Here is a 14,663-nt window from a genome sequence, read left to right on the forward strand (position 1 = left end):
CTTACAGGGGCTCTACCTCGGGTTTCCAAGACTAGACATCTTTACGGGAGCAGACACCTCATATTTCTCCCACGGAAGGACTGCTGGCTTTGAACCAACAACCTTTTGATTTGCAGCCCAATGCCTAACCCACAACACAGCCAGGACTCCTTTTTGACATCCCTTAGAAGGAATGAAATCATTGCATATTTATATCTAATTTATTTTATTTTTGTTGTTGTTGAGAATGTACACAGAACATACACCAATTCAACAATTCTACATGTACAAATGGGTGATGCTGACGTAGCCATTCGGACCCTCCTTTCCTGAGCTGTCCCCCTACTCATGAGCATAAACTCACTGTCCCTAGGTTCCCTAGCTATCCTCTCGAGTTTGCTATTGAGGATTGAATCCCACAGAGGCAGTCTTTTAAAGGAGTACAATGCTCAAAGCAGATGTTAGTTACTAATTGAGCAAAACTATTGTTTGGGTTAAAGAAGTCCTCAGAATATTTTTTTATTTAAGGTTCAAACAAGTTGTGAAGTGCCGCCGAGCTGGTTCCTACCCATAGCAACCCTGTAGATGGTTTCCGAGGAGCGACTGGTGAATTCAAACCGCTGACCTTGCGGTTCAAACTGACCTCACCATCCAGTGCGTGCATTATCCCACAGTGCCACACCAGGACTCCAAGGTTCAAAGATTACCTCGGCAGTAATTTCAGAGGTTCATTCAGCCTCAGTAGCTCCAGAATGTCTGGATTCTATTAGAATTTTCAACTCTGTTCTGCATTACCTCCCTTTTGACCAGGATTCTTCTATAGAATCTTTGGAAAAGCATTGCTTTGTAACACTGCTGGTAGACATTTGGGGATTGTATTTCCCAAACTGTGTCCCCCATTCTTTGACAGGATTAACTGAATTATTAGGATGCCAGCAGCTACCCACTTGTAAAATACTTCCCTTTCTACAGGGAGACATGGGGTTGAGGTAACAGATAAGGCTGGACTGGCCTTGGTCCAGGGGGCTGGCTCTGTTCACGGAGGAGTATCTGGAGGTCTCCTTGTGGTCTGTGGGGTCACCTTGAGAAAGGTGGAAGAAGCTGCCCTGGCTGTGGTGGTCAGCAGTCCACATGGTACGATGGTGACCAGTCCTTCAGTTGGAGCCTGGACCACTCCCAGCAGTGTGGGTGGCTGCCAGAGTTAGGGACACACTTGGTGGGCCCCAGAGCCCGTGCAGGTGCCCGCACCCCAGGGAACTCCTGCTACCACGGGGAAGGACGATCAGAAGGGAGGAAACCCGGTCACAGGGAAAAGGGCGCCCAGGAGAACTGGACTTCTCCCAGCTCCTGCGCGCTCAACCTCGAGGCCAAGACGATGGCTTTTGCTACTGGGACCCCAAAGAGAATCCGCGAAACAGAGAAAGGGAAGGCGCGCCCCGGAACTGGGAGGGGATATCCCGACTCCCCGCGAAACCAAAGCTGGAGGGGGGGCGCCCTGGGAAGCGGAGTTGAAGGGGATTCGCGCGCGCACGGAGCGAGCCCTCGGGTGGCCGGTCAGCGTGTTCTCCCCGCGCCCCCCCCCAAACACCGTGTCCCCTTCATCACGGAGCCCGCCCTGTCCTCAGCCCCACATCACTTCTCCCTATCCCAAGTCCTCATACCCACCCCGCCCCCGCCTCCTCTTCCTCCCCCATCCCCCGCGCTCCCGCCTCCTGCAACGCGCGTCCGACCGGGAGGGGGCGTCGCGGGGCGCGGGGTGGGAACGCGTTATAAGGCGCGGCACCGGCGGGCTGGCCAGCCGTGGGGACTACCAAGGGGACGCCACCACCCGCATGGCCCTGCGCCGCCCACCCGCCGGAGCGCGGCCGCTGCTCGTGTGCGGTCTCCTGGTCGCTATCGCCGCGGGCCTCGGGTCCCCGCCGCCCGGGAACGAGCTTCCCGCCGGCCCCGGTGACAGCCGCGTGCGGCCGGTAAGACACCGCGCCCCTGGGCCTCAAGTTTCCCCGGGAAGAGGGGCCGGCGCTTGCTTTCCGGGGTGGGGAACGCGGCTTCGCGGGCTGGCCAGGGCTTCCCAAGTCGGGGTAAAAATGCCAATGTCCGCGCATTGAGTCCTGGAGTTGGCACAGATGCGGTAGTGTTTCTGCGGTGTAGCCTTCCCTATTCTTTGGGATCGAAGTGTGGGCCGGGGGATGTGACGAATTCGGCTCATGAAATTGGGAAGTGTGTAGCCATAACAGGAGCCAACTGCCAGGTTCCCGGCTGAGCACTTAGACGCTTCACCACCAAGACTTCCTGTGAGCTCACTACCGACCCCCAGTCTATCTGGGGGAACCTAGTGGCGCAGTGGTTAAGCACTTGGCTGTTAACGGAAAGGTGAGACGTTTGAACCCACCAGAACTTCTTGGGAGCAAGATGTGGTGTCTGGAGACCCTGGGGCACTTCTACTCTGCCCTCTTTTTTCTTGTTCAATGCTAGTGACTCGGTTCCAACTCAAAACGACCCTGTATAGGGTTTCCAAGGAGCGGTTGGTGGGTTTGAACCACCAAACTTTTAGTAGTTGTTAAGTGCCTTTGAGTTGGTTCCAATTCACAACGACCTTGTATAGGGTTTCCAAGGAGCGGCTGGTGGGTTTGAACCGCCAACACTGAGGTTCAAACCCACCTTGCAGTCTAGCACTTATCCTTTGACTCTGCTCGGTCCTGATGTTGTTGTTGTGAAGTGCCATCAAGTCGGTTCCGACTCATCATGACCCTGTATAGGGTTTCGGAGGAGCGGCTGGTAGGTTTGAACTGCCGACCATGCAGTTCACAGTCCAGTCCTGACCCTACAGCACCATACCAGGAGTTCCCATTCTGTCCTAGGGATCCCTGTAAGTCACAATCAACACAACAACAATGAATTTGGCTTTTTGGTATTCCCATTAAGGAGCCCTGCTGGGACATGGTTAAGCACTTGGTCGCTAATCAAAAGATTGGCGGTTCGAGCCCATCAGCTGCTATGCAGGAGAAAGATGACTGTCTTGGAAGCCCTGTGGGGCAGTTCTACTCTGTCCTCCAGGGTCGCTGGTTCGGAATCAGACTCGACGGCAAGAAGCAGGTTGGGTATCCTCTATTTGCTGCTGGTCCCTGCGGGTCCAGAAGGGTGACCTATCACCCTGTCCCTTCTCTGCCAGGATGATGCAAGCTGGGAGGGCTAGGAGCCATCGGAGAACGTTTGTTGGGGTTTCAATTGTGTGGACACCTCTAGTCTCGGCATCTCACTGAGACCCCAGGTGACAGCCACACATCTGCCAAGGGGATATGTGCACATCTGCCACACACACATCTGCCAAGACACCCTCAGGTGGGGGACAGCCAGCCCTGCAGCCTCTTAGCAGGGGTTTCCCCATGTCCTTTTCTCTTAATTAGTTATGGGGCCCCTGGCCTCCCCTCCCCACACACCCAGTCCTCCCACTCCCCCATCAACTGAAGAAGAACCCCACTCAGACAGCCGGCTGCATTTGGGAGTGCCCACAGGTGGCTGGGTGTTGGGGATCTATCACCAGCAAGCACCCCTGGCCCTGAGACATGGGCAAGGAGGGGGGCCAAGGTACTTCTGGGTGGGGTTTTGACTCTCTTTTTTGGAGCCAAGGAGGCAGCTGGATTTCTGCCCATATGGCTACTGGTTCATCTCTGGGCACGCAAGGACAGGCCTCCCCCCCTGCTTCTGCCTTTCCTAGACTGGGCGCCCAGTCCATCCCACACACCTGTGTTCCCGGAGCTGACCATTCAGAGCTCAATGTGAAGCTATGTCCACAGCCAGAACAGAGGGGCCTGGGCACTTCAGGGCCTGTTCCCACTCAACACTGGCTGCCCTCATCACTTCAGCCGCTCTTGGGGAGGATCTGAACCCAGTTCCTCTGATACTGAAGCTGACGTCTTCACTGGTCATTGACTGGCCAGCTCCAGACGAAGGGTCTCAGCTTCTGCAGAGCTGCTGGAGAGACCATGGGCAACACCTGTCAGCCAGATCTGTCGGTGACAGAAGGGCCAGGCCAGCTCCAAAGTCCTGGCTGGTCCTTCCCTCCACTCCAGGAGCGAGCCGGCATGCATGAGCTGGTTAAACCCTCTTGAGTTGACTCCTTCCCAGCTAGGAGCTCCTCCTGGAGTCCGCATAGTCCCAGGTCCACTGCCCAGTGGGCCAAAGGCCTCTCCCATGGCTTTCCTGAGTATCAGGACCGGTCAGGATGGGGCATCCATGGGAATGGCTGTTTCTAGAACTGTCATGTACTTACCTGGCTAAGCATCCAACACAGACAGGACCTCCAGCTGGTTCCGCCCGCCCTGCATTAGAGCCTGATGGCCCTGTGGCAGAAGCCAACCTCCCTGTAGCGCCTTCTGAGGAGCAGAGAGGCCAGCCCACTGAAAGGGGTCACCTCTCCCTGGGCACCCATGACTCTGCAAGAAGGGGTCCTCACCCTAACTCATGTTGAGGACATGAAGCTGGCCCACCCACTCCCTCCCCCACCAACCCTGTGTCCAGTTCTCCCACACGTGGGCAGTTACACACAGGGCTCGTCACTGGTGTACTGACAGGAGAGGGGGTGGGTGGGCATGCTGCCTGTGACGGTCTTGATCAAGGGGTCCTGAAGGCCCGCTCAGCACTGCGTGGGGTGGACCAACCTCAGGCTGGCTGTCTTCCAGGAGGCCACCACGGAGCGGGTGCATGGCATTGACCCTCGCGACACCTGGATGCTTTTCGTCCAACAAAGTGACAAAGGCACCAATGGCAAGAAGAGGAACAGAGGCCAGGCCAAGAGGCTGAGGGTGAGCGAGGTCCCAAGGCTGAATGAGCACGAGTGTGAGGGAGTCTATGTGGATGTGTGAGGATGTGTGTGAGTGTGCACGTGTGGGAGTGACTGCAAGCCTGAGTGTTCAAGTGTGAGGGAGTGGATGTATACAGATATGCATACATGTATGGGAGTATTGTGCACGTATGTGAGTGTAAAGGTGGGAAAGTGTGTGAGTGCAAAAGTGGGGGTGAATGTGCACCTGTAAAAGTGTAATTGTGTGTGCGCATGTGTGGGTGTGCTGTGCACACGGGTTGGTGGGTGTGCATGCTTGAGTGTGAAGCAGTGTGTGAGGGAAGGAGTGTGCATGAGTGTACAAGTGTACGGGTGAGAAAGTGTTCCCAAGTGTACAAGTGTGTGTTCCTGTGTGTGCACATTTGTGTGAGGATGTGTCATGAGTGTGTAAATGTGTGAGGGAGTGAGCAGGTGTGTGAGCATAAGAAGGTGTGTAAGTGTGTAAGCACAAGTGCATGTTTGAGTGGGTGAGTGAGCCTTGTGATTGTGAGCTGTGCATGTGTGAGTGTGCATGTGACAGGGGCCCCCACCCAGCTCCCTCCAGTCAGCACAGACCCTCTGTCTTGGCCACGTGTCAGGAAACGTGGAGAAGTGCTAAACCAGAGTCCCAGTGACCCCCGAGTTTGGGTCTGTTCCCAAACACTTACACCACCCCTAGAAGGGCACCCAGGCATCTGGGGTAACACTTGGGGGGTGCCCCTTCCAACAACTGCTGTCCCCACTCTTGCTAACATTCTGGCCCCTCGTCCATGAGCTTGGCCAGGGCAAGGACCTGGTACCTGGTCCCTCCTCAGGCGTCCTCACTATGGTGGTTCCCTTTCAGCTCGGCCTGCCAGGACCCCCTGGACCCCCTGGACCTCAAGGCCCCCCAGGCCCCATCATACCCCCCGAGGTGCTGCTGAGGGAGTTCCAGCTGCTGCTGAAAGGTAGGGGTGTGTACCCCTGGGAGGCACCTACAGAACCAATAATGGGACTGGACCTCAGCACAGAAGGACATCTGCTATGCACCCAGTCAGTGTATGTGTGGGGGGGCACGCCTAGAGGGGCTTGCCCTGACCCACCCATGTCTATCCTGGGTTAGAGGGGTGGGAAGAGTGTGGAAGGTGGACTAGGTGCTTGGGGGCCAACACACACCAACCCCACTGGAGGTCAGCTGAGCTAAGACTGACACCCCAATCCTCTGTGTTCCCAGGCAGCTGGCAGGGAGGGGCTGGACTTCACAAGCTCACCTGCTGCCCACTTTTCCCAGTTGGAGAGTCCTCTGACCGCAGAGCCCAAGTGTCCCCCTAGACAGACCTGGTCCTTAGCCCCAAGGAATTACCGAGAAGCTGCCTGCTGGGTGGAGAGTGGATGGGACACAGGGCATTGCCCAGCCTGATATTCAGGATCACCACCTGGACAGGGACGGGCATCTGCTTAGATCAGTAAAGAGAGTGCCCAGCTGAGCCAAGCAGCCAGGGCTGAGGCTGTCCCTGGCCTCTGCCTCGGTGGGCTGGGTGAACCCACTGGCCCTGGTGTGTCCAGCTGGTGCTATTCAGTAGAGTTGATTTTATTATGAAGAGTCAACCTGTTGTTAGTGCTATCGAGTTGGTTCTGACTCTGTGTAGGATTCCCGAGGAGCGGCTGGTGGATTTGAACCGCCAACTTTGAGATTAGCAGTCCAGTCCTAATCCTACAATGCCACATCAGGACTCAATTCATTCTACTGTTCCTTTAAATGAGGAGCCCTGGTGGCACCGAGGGTTAGCCCCTGTTGGGTTGCCAACCAAAAGACCAGTGGTTGTAACCCATCAGCAGTTCTGTGGGAGAAAGTTCTGTGGCATTCTGCTTCCTAAAGACTTATACCCTTGGAAACCATTTTATCACCATGAGTTGAAATTACTGGGAGGCAGTAGGTGGGGTCTTTTAAGGACACCAGCTTCACTGCCTGACAGCCTCCCTGCCCCTCCCCCCCACACACACACACCCGCATTATCCACACTATTGCTATTTCCTTACACTCAGCTCCTTTCCAGAAGACCTGGGCCTGGCTTGTGCCATTGCATTTGCTGATATAATAAGTACCCAGAGCCTCCGGGTAGCCAAAGCGAGAAGGGAAACAGGACCAGTGAGCAGTTTCGTGAGGTGCTCCTGGGCGCGTGTGTGCCTTAGATGTGGCTTGGGTTGCTGTTAGGGGCACTCCCAGGCACACAGGTGGGGCGGGTAAGGGTTCCTGGTGGCCCGGAGTCTCTGGCGCGCCCACGGATGGCTCTGTGTAGGCGCGGTGCGGCAGCGGGAGCGTGCGGAACTGGAGCCCTGCACGCGCGACCCCGACTCCACCACCACGGCCGCGGAGGAGCTGGAGGAAAGAGAGGCGGCCGGCCTCCTGGCCCTGCTGACCGCACCCCTGGGCCCCGGGCCACCGCGCGTCGCCGCCGCCTTCCACGGACGCCTGCGCAGGGATACGCAGCTGGAGCGGCGCTCGCTGCATGAGCTCAGCCTCTACCACGTGGTGAGTCGGCGGGGCTGGGGATAGAGAGGTACTTTGAGGGACATGGAGGTCCCAGATGACCACCCGCCCGCCCCTTGTCCCCGCAGCCCGACGCCGAGGGCGCCTTCCGCCGCGGCCCCGGCCTGAACCTGACCAGCGGTCAGTACACAGCGCCAGTATCCGGTTTCTACGCCTTCGCCGCCGCGCTGCACCTTGGTGAGGCCCGCGCGGGGAGGGGCCACGCAGCCAGACCCCGCCTATCAGGGACTCTCCTCGCCCGCCCGCCCCACCCTCGGGCCCCGCCCCCGTTGGGCCCCTACCTACCTCACCCATTCCTGGAGCCACGCCCTGGTGACCCGCCCCCTTCTCCATGTGACCCCGCCCCCGGCCCCCCACAGCCATTCCAGAGCCACCGAGGCGGGGCCCACCACGCGCCCGGGATCACCTGCGCTTGCTCATCTGCATCCAGTCCCGGTGCCAGCACAACGTGTGAGTAGGGGGTTCCCGCGCACCCCACCCTAGTGACCTGCAGACTAGTTCTCCAGTTAAAGGGACCTCCGACTCCATTCTCCCCCATCTCAGCCGCCCTGGTGCCCCGTGTGCCCCACAGCTCTCTCCGAGTCTGTCCACTGCAGCTTTCTGTAAGAGGCCAGGGAATATCAGGTATGCGCCTGAGACTTGTTCCCATTTCTGGGGACCTGGGAGTCCTGGCCTTCCCCTGCGGGTGCGAGTCCCCATTGCTCCCGCACCCCACCTGTAGACTTCACATATACACTTTCTGACTCCACCTGTCTGTTCACAGGTGCTCACCCCATTGGGCCATCACGACCATGTCCCCAGTACCTAGAGCAGCGCAAAGGCGTGGGGGGGTGGGGGTGCGTCCTCAGAGCCTGGACTTCCTCCTCCTCACGGGCACCTGTACAGCTACCAGGCTGGGGTTGTTGGGAGCACATGGTGGTGAGGCTGGAGGTGAGGGTTCTGGGGGGCACAGGTGTGGCCCTGAGCAGGCTGACCCTGGTTTCTCTGTGGCTGCAGCTCCCTGGAGACCATCACAGGGCTGGAATGCCGGAGTGACCGCTTCACCATCACCCTCAATGGTGTCCTCTATCTGCAGGTGCGTGACACGTAGCTGGAGGGGTGCTGAGGTGCTCAAACCACAAGCTCATCCCCCACAACCACCTGCCTTGGCCAGCCCTCTGCCCCACAGTCCTTGCCCAGTGCCACCCTGGGGGACGAAGGAAGACCAGTAGCCCTAGGGAGCAGAGACAGCAGGGGATGGGGAGGCAGGCATTCCCACAGAGCCCTGAGTGGGGATTTTGGCAAGTGGTAAGAAGCTGACATCCAGGTGGGATTCCTAGGCTAGATGGAGGACACGTGCGGATGGCTGAGTTACAGCCCCTGAAGGAGCTGGGGAGATCCTGGTCCTCGTCCCCTTCTACAAGTGAACAGACCACGCAGTCCGCTCTGATTCTGAGGGTGCTCAGAGGACTGTGACCTTGACTTCCAGACTGTAGCAATCTGGCTGCCACAGACTTGGAAGCTGAGGCTTGGGTGACCCACCACGCATGGAGGCCAGGCCCCTGCAGGGCCACAGCTGAGCTCAGCTGGAAGGCCTTTGTGGCCCAGTGTGTGGCTGGAGCTCTAAGCAGAGGGACAGGCAGAGAAGGGTCTAGAGTGGTGGTCCTACCTCCTGGAGTGGGACTGAGCAGGCGGGTCAGGGGAAGAGTGGCCAGTCTGAGGGCTCTTTATCCCTCATCCCCCTGCAGGCTGGGCAGTATGCCTCTGTCTTTGTGGACAACTCCAGCGGCTCCTCCCTCACCGTGCGCAGCGGTTCCCGCTTCAGCGCGATCCTCCTCGGCGTGTGACAGGTGCCACTCCACTGGACAGCCTCGTGGGGTCCAGTTCACCATTAGGGCAGTGTTGGAGTGGGGGTGGCCACAGACTGGGAAGCCCAGTCACCCCAGTGCAGCCTGAGGGGACATGGAGCTCGGAGGCCTGCAGAGTGCCACTTCAGAGAGTCTTACAGACACCACCTAGGCTGTTATTCCAGAAGCTTCTGCGTGGTTCAGTGTGTCCACAGAGCCTTCCCACATTCTAGGGCCCCAGGCTGCAGTCCATCTGTGGAGTGAGATGTTGGCCTACTCAGTGTCCCAGGGGACTGTGCAAGCCTTTCCCACCTTTGTTGCCACCTACGCCTCCACAGGGTCCTGACACAGGGGTTGCAGGGTCAGAGGGCACCAGGTCTGGTCTGTGTACTGCGGGGGGGGGCGGTGTGCAGGTCACTCTAATGCGGTACCTGCAGATGGCCCACACTGTCCCTCGCCCCTTCTAAAGGGGTCCAGCAGAGACCAGGGAACCTCCAGACGGGGTGTAGCCTGGCGTAGCAGTGACTCCCACTTGGCAGGCAAGGGCACATCGAGTCCCAAGTCCATTTGCTCTTGGACAGTGGTGGGGGCCAGCCTGGGCTGGGTGTTGAATGAGGTCCCCAGGCTGTCCTGTGGCCACACTGACTGGCAGTGGTCAGTCACCTGAACCTTCCAACTGGCTGAGAGTGACCAGGTCCCTGACAATAGGCCTGAAGGATGTCCCAGAGCCCCAAGCACCCATCTTCACATCCCCAAAACACACCCACACTGGCCACTGGGTTCCCAGTAAGTCCGGCCCCGCCCTACCAGGAAGCTGCTGGCCAAGGGCCAGGCCTGCCCTGCCCTGCCCTGACTGGTTGATAAGGACACAGGCCATCCCTTTCCGGATTTTCAGTTGTATCCGGGAGACACAGATATTCTAGAGAAGTTATCTTTTTGCCCTTGAGAAACTCTACATTATCTATTTTATGTTCTTCACACATGCTACATAGCAGTTTATTAAAATATTTATTGTCTAATGCAGCCTGGTGGGATGTAGTTCTGTATGGTTTGGGGGTGGTTCAAGGATGTAAGGGCTATGGTTCATAATCACACAATGGGCAGACAGACAGGTAGGCTTTCAAATAGTCTTCATGAGGCGGGAAAACATCTAAGGGTCGAAATGAAGAGAAGACAAGGTGCCCTTCTCTGAGCATTGAAGGGTTCCGAGGACCCTGAGGATGTGGGGCGGAGGGCATGAGCTGGCGAGCGGCCTGCACACTGACATGTTGGCTACAGAAGGTACTAAACCATTCCATGCCCTATTCTGAGGTCCTTTAGTGACAACAAATAAGGTATCGCCATCCTCGTGCACATGGTCACACACAACACCTCTTGACCGTTCGTTTCCAACCTCCACACACCATTCGTCCCAGAGTAACGTGGGGTTTGCTCTGAGGGACTTGTGGCATGGACTCAAACCCCACTGACTGAATTGATGGGTGGTAAGACTGGCTGGTCGGGGGGCCGGGGTACATTACAAAGTAGCTTCTTACACATTCTAGAATCCCCCATCCTGAGATCCAACAGCAGCTCTTTAAGAAAGTGTTGAGCTTCCTGTGGTGGCGGCTACCACAGTAAGTGCAGTGGCTGGAGCAGAGAGCAAACATGGCGGTGGCTTCGGGAGTGGTCCATGGCATCCAGCCCCACGTGAAAGATGCCAACTTGTGCTAATACAACCATATTAAGTAACTGAGAACTGAAGTATCAATGCAACATGAACATTAACAGTGACAGACAAACGCAGACGCTTGGGAATCAAATACTAGGTGAAACACTTTTAAAAGTTTTATTAAAAAAACGAATTTACGGAGAACAAACAAGATGGAGGAAAGGGTGGAAGGGCAGCGAGGAGCTCCGTCAGCAACAACACAGAATATTGGACCAAGCAGGCTCAGGGGATGGTGCCAGAACTCTGAACCACATATAAAGGAATATTTAGAAGGTTGGAAGGCATACAGCTAAGGGAATTTGTAGCAGAAGTAAGAAATCCAGTGCTTTCTAATTCAAGACAATCCGCTGCTCCCAGAGCCACCATCTTGGGCGAGACCAACAGGAGGAAGGATCAGAGCAGCCAGACACCTGACAGAACCGTGGAGATAAAGATGTGGACATTCTTTTTTTTTTAAATATCTGTATAGGGCTCTCACAAAAACCGCCCCCCTATACACAGGACAAGAGAGGGCGCCCCAGAAAAAAAACACACCACACCACACCCCACAGAGATACGACACACACACACACAGATCAAAAAATAAAGTGAGTTTCCACTTAAAGCCAAATGGCATTGCAAAACGTCCACAGCCAGCCCAGAACTGTTTATAACTAGGAAAAAGGCCTGAACGGGGATTGTGGAGCGGGACAGACAGACTAAAAAGAAAATAGGCCGAAAATTAAATCCTGGGTTATGTCACAACGACCAACAGTGGCATCTTGAAATTTCTTAGGAAGAAGAGTGAAAAGGGAAGCCCATCTCCTGATCACATCTACCTGGAAGCAATAAAAAAAATACCAAAATACACAGCCATCTAAGTATAAAGGTCACAGATAACTCCTGAATAATATGCCCCCCAAAATAGAAACAGATGACCATATCAGCACAGGTCCAGAAATGAGATATGATAAAGTCACTGAGGCAAATGAGCTGGAAGTAGACCTACACTCCATACTGGAAGATGGGCAGGCTTTGAAAATGCCCGAGAAGGAATTCAGAAATATGATTATAAAATGTATCAAAACACTATATAATGGAGTTGAGAAAAATGAAGTCAGGAAAGCACTATAGGAACAGTCAAATAAGATACAGCATTGGAAACAATTCAAAACCTACAGAAAGAAGTCCAACAGTTAATAATAGATGATCAGAAATGGACAATACACTGAAAAGGGCAAAGGATTAGAATTGTAGAGATAGAAGCTAGAACTGGTGAGCTGGGAGATAAATCTCTCAATACTACTAAGATAGAAGAGCAAATACTAAAAAGGATAAAAAAAAAAAAATCTGAAGAAGGCCTAAGATTCATGTTGGACAACATGAAGAGGAATAATTTAAGAATTATCGGCATTCTGGAACATGAGGAATCACACAAGTCCACAAGAGGAGATAGTTGAAGAGCTTCTGGAAGAAAATTTTCCTAACATCATGAAAAGTGAAAAGATAAGCATTCAAGAAGCTCAACGAACCCCAGGAAGGATAGACCCTAAAAGACAATCACCAAACCATATAATAATCAAGCTCTCCAAAATCAAAGATAAGGAGAGAATCCTGAAAGCACCCAGGGAAAAGAGAAGTGTAACATACAAAGGCAAACAAATCAGATTAAGATCGGATCTCGCAACAGAAACCATGCAATGGGGAGACATATATATAAAACCCTGGAAGAAAAAAACTGCCAACCAAGAATCCTCTACCCAGCAAAGCTGTCAATCAAATACGACAGTGAATCAAAACATTCCAGGATAAACAGAAGCTAAGGGATTTTGGCAAAGCCAACCCTGCTATGAAAAACATCCCAAAGGAAGTTCTGTGGACTGAGAACCAACAAGAACAGACAACAACCAGAGAAAAACACATATAGAAAAACAAAAACCAAAACAAAACACAAAAAGAAAAGACAAAAAAACAAAAAAAAATAAAAAACAGGATCTGGGAGGTCAGTCTATGATCAAAACAATGTGAAAGATGGTAAACACTGAGGAACAGAGATCCAGGTGGTGAGGTCAGGTAGATTACAGGATAAAATAGACTGTCTTAAATGGAGGGAAGAATAATGGAATACAAGGTAACCACAACAGTGGGGTTGGGGCAGAGGGTTTAGTTGGGGTGTTGGGGAGGGCAATACAAGAAGCAGGACAAGGCGGAAGAACAAGATAGATTGGGGAACACTAAGAAAGGTTTGCAAGGCCTACGTGGGACAGAGGTAAATAGGCATGCTCAACCTTGGAACAACAGGGCTCTATGTATAGCCTGAAGAGGGGAAATACTACTAAAATTCTTGACTATCTTAGGAATATTGGTTTACCTTGCCTCCTATTGTAAAATAGTCACTTGAGTGGGATAGAAAGGAATGTTGGGCAACATGGTTACAGAAAACTTATAAGCCTGTCTTCAGCCTATAACTGTTTAGAATACCTAAAAGGGGTTCTAGAGCTTGCCCAGGGAAATAGGCCTCTTGCAAAGCCTTTGCAAAGTATAGGACCTTAGGTGAAATCTTGAGTCCCATCCAGAACCTTCTGAGGTAGGACATTCCCACTAGCATGGACAAGCAGACTAGCCTAGAACAGCTACAGTGACAGAAGATACATCTTCAAAGAAAGATCATCAGGAAAAACCCAAAACAAAATGGCAGCATGACTGGTTACTACAAGAGTAATCAAGCTGTTCGCCAGGAAGCCTTCAAGGTAAGCAATCAAGTTCTTTCAGGACAAACTCTTCCTAAGACTGAAACTCAAAGGAAACACACAAATAAGCATATAAGCTTGATGGCAACCATATTGGTCTACTGGTGAGTGGAAGAGGGGGAAAGGCAGCAATGAAGAAATGGGCTGAGTTCACCCACAGTCCATTGATGCCCATTGACCTGGAGAGAGAGAAGAGGAAGGGCTGGTTGGTCCAAAGTGTGGTGAGACGTGAGGACACTTGAGTCCATGGACAAGGACATAGCCACAGAGTGCTAGAGCTGAGAGTGAAGCATCCAACTGATAGGAAGTGAGGGGAGATGCACAAGAACACCCAAACTTGCAGACAGTACTCATTTGACCTAGCCTCGGTGGCCTGATAATCAGAACTCAACTAGAGGAAGATGACACACACAATTTTTTTTTTTTTATAATGTGGGTAGATTGCTACAATTTGATGAACTTGACCTATACTCATGGGGGTAGTAACTCTAAATATCAACAGAGGAAGGAGTCTTCACATCAAGTATCAATGTATACAGGGTAGATAGGGATGGGCAACTTAGACACTGGCTACCTAAAATGAGGGGGCGATAAAGGCACGAAGCAACAGGCTTACAAGGTTTCAAGAGGGAGTTTAAGAGTACGGGAGGGGGAAGAGAGTCCCCATGGAATAGTTTTCAGCTCGTCTAGATGGGTCTGGTGAAAAGAGATGGGGTAAGATTCAGATGATTCAATAGTGAATAATTATTATCATGACCAATTGTGACTGTCACAATTGTAAAGATGAAAGTTCTTTTAATGACAGAGGAGTGGTTAATCCTACAGTCCAGAAACAGAGGACCCTAGGACCATCAAGGGAGAAGAGCACAAACAGAATGCGGGGCCTCATCCAGAGAAGCAGCAAAGCCAGAGACGGAGGCAGAGATGGGGACATGGAGAGGGGAAGCAGCCGAGGACTCTAGATTCACGGGAAGAGAGGGACTGAGAGCTGGTGGCCAGGAGGCAGACTTGCAGAATGTGCCCTTTGGTGTTTTCAATTATTATATATGCCTGAGTGTTTTTTTTT

At 53.4% G+C, this 14,663-nt stretch overlaps 1 protein-coding gene and 1 pseudogene across 1 annotated transcript; both read left to right on the forward strand.

Annotated features, from left to right (window-relative positions):
* Window positions 1–957: 957 nt before the first annotated feature.
* On the forward strand, window positions 958–9,157 carry FAM132B (family with sequence similarity 132, member B). Its single transcript, XM_006866823.1, has 10 exons — window positions 958–968; window positions 1,207–1,408; window positions 1,605–1,949; window positions 4,662–4,784; window positions 5,646–5,748; window positions 7,081–7,313; window positions 7,400–7,508; window positions 7,691–7,781; window positions 8,328–8,406; window positions 9,059–9,157. The coding sequence occupies exons 1-10, from the start codon at window positions 958–960 to the stop codon at window positions 9,155–9,157; spliced, it is 1,395 nt and encodes a 464-aa protein (XP_006866885.1).
* Window positions 9,158–10,804: 1,647 nt separating this feature from the next.
* The window catches only part of LOC102840228, a 7,234-nt pseudogene continuing 3,375 nt past the window's right edge, over window positions 10,805–14,663 (forward strand).

The sequence above is a fragment of the Chrysochloris asiatica genome, unplaced genomic scaffold, assembly GCF_000296735.1.
Source record: "Chrysochloris asiatica unplaced genomic scaffold, ChrAsi1.0 scaffold00096, whole genome shotgun sequence".
Classification (NCBI taxonomy): Eukaryota; Metazoa; Chordata; class Mammalia; order Afrosoricida; family Chrysochloridae; genus Chrysochloris; species Chrysochloris asiatica.

Coding starts and splice junctions, on each gene's coding strand:
- FAM132B (XM_006866823.1), top strand. Junction 5,749..7,080: donor GTTCCAGCTGCTGCTGAAAG/GTAGGGGTGTGT, acceptor GGCTCTGTGTAG/GCGCGGTGCGGCAGCGGGAG. Junction 8,407..9,058: donor ATGGTGTCCTCTATCTGCAG/GTGCGTGACACG, acceptor ATCCCCCTGCAG/GCTGGGCAGTATGCCTCTGT.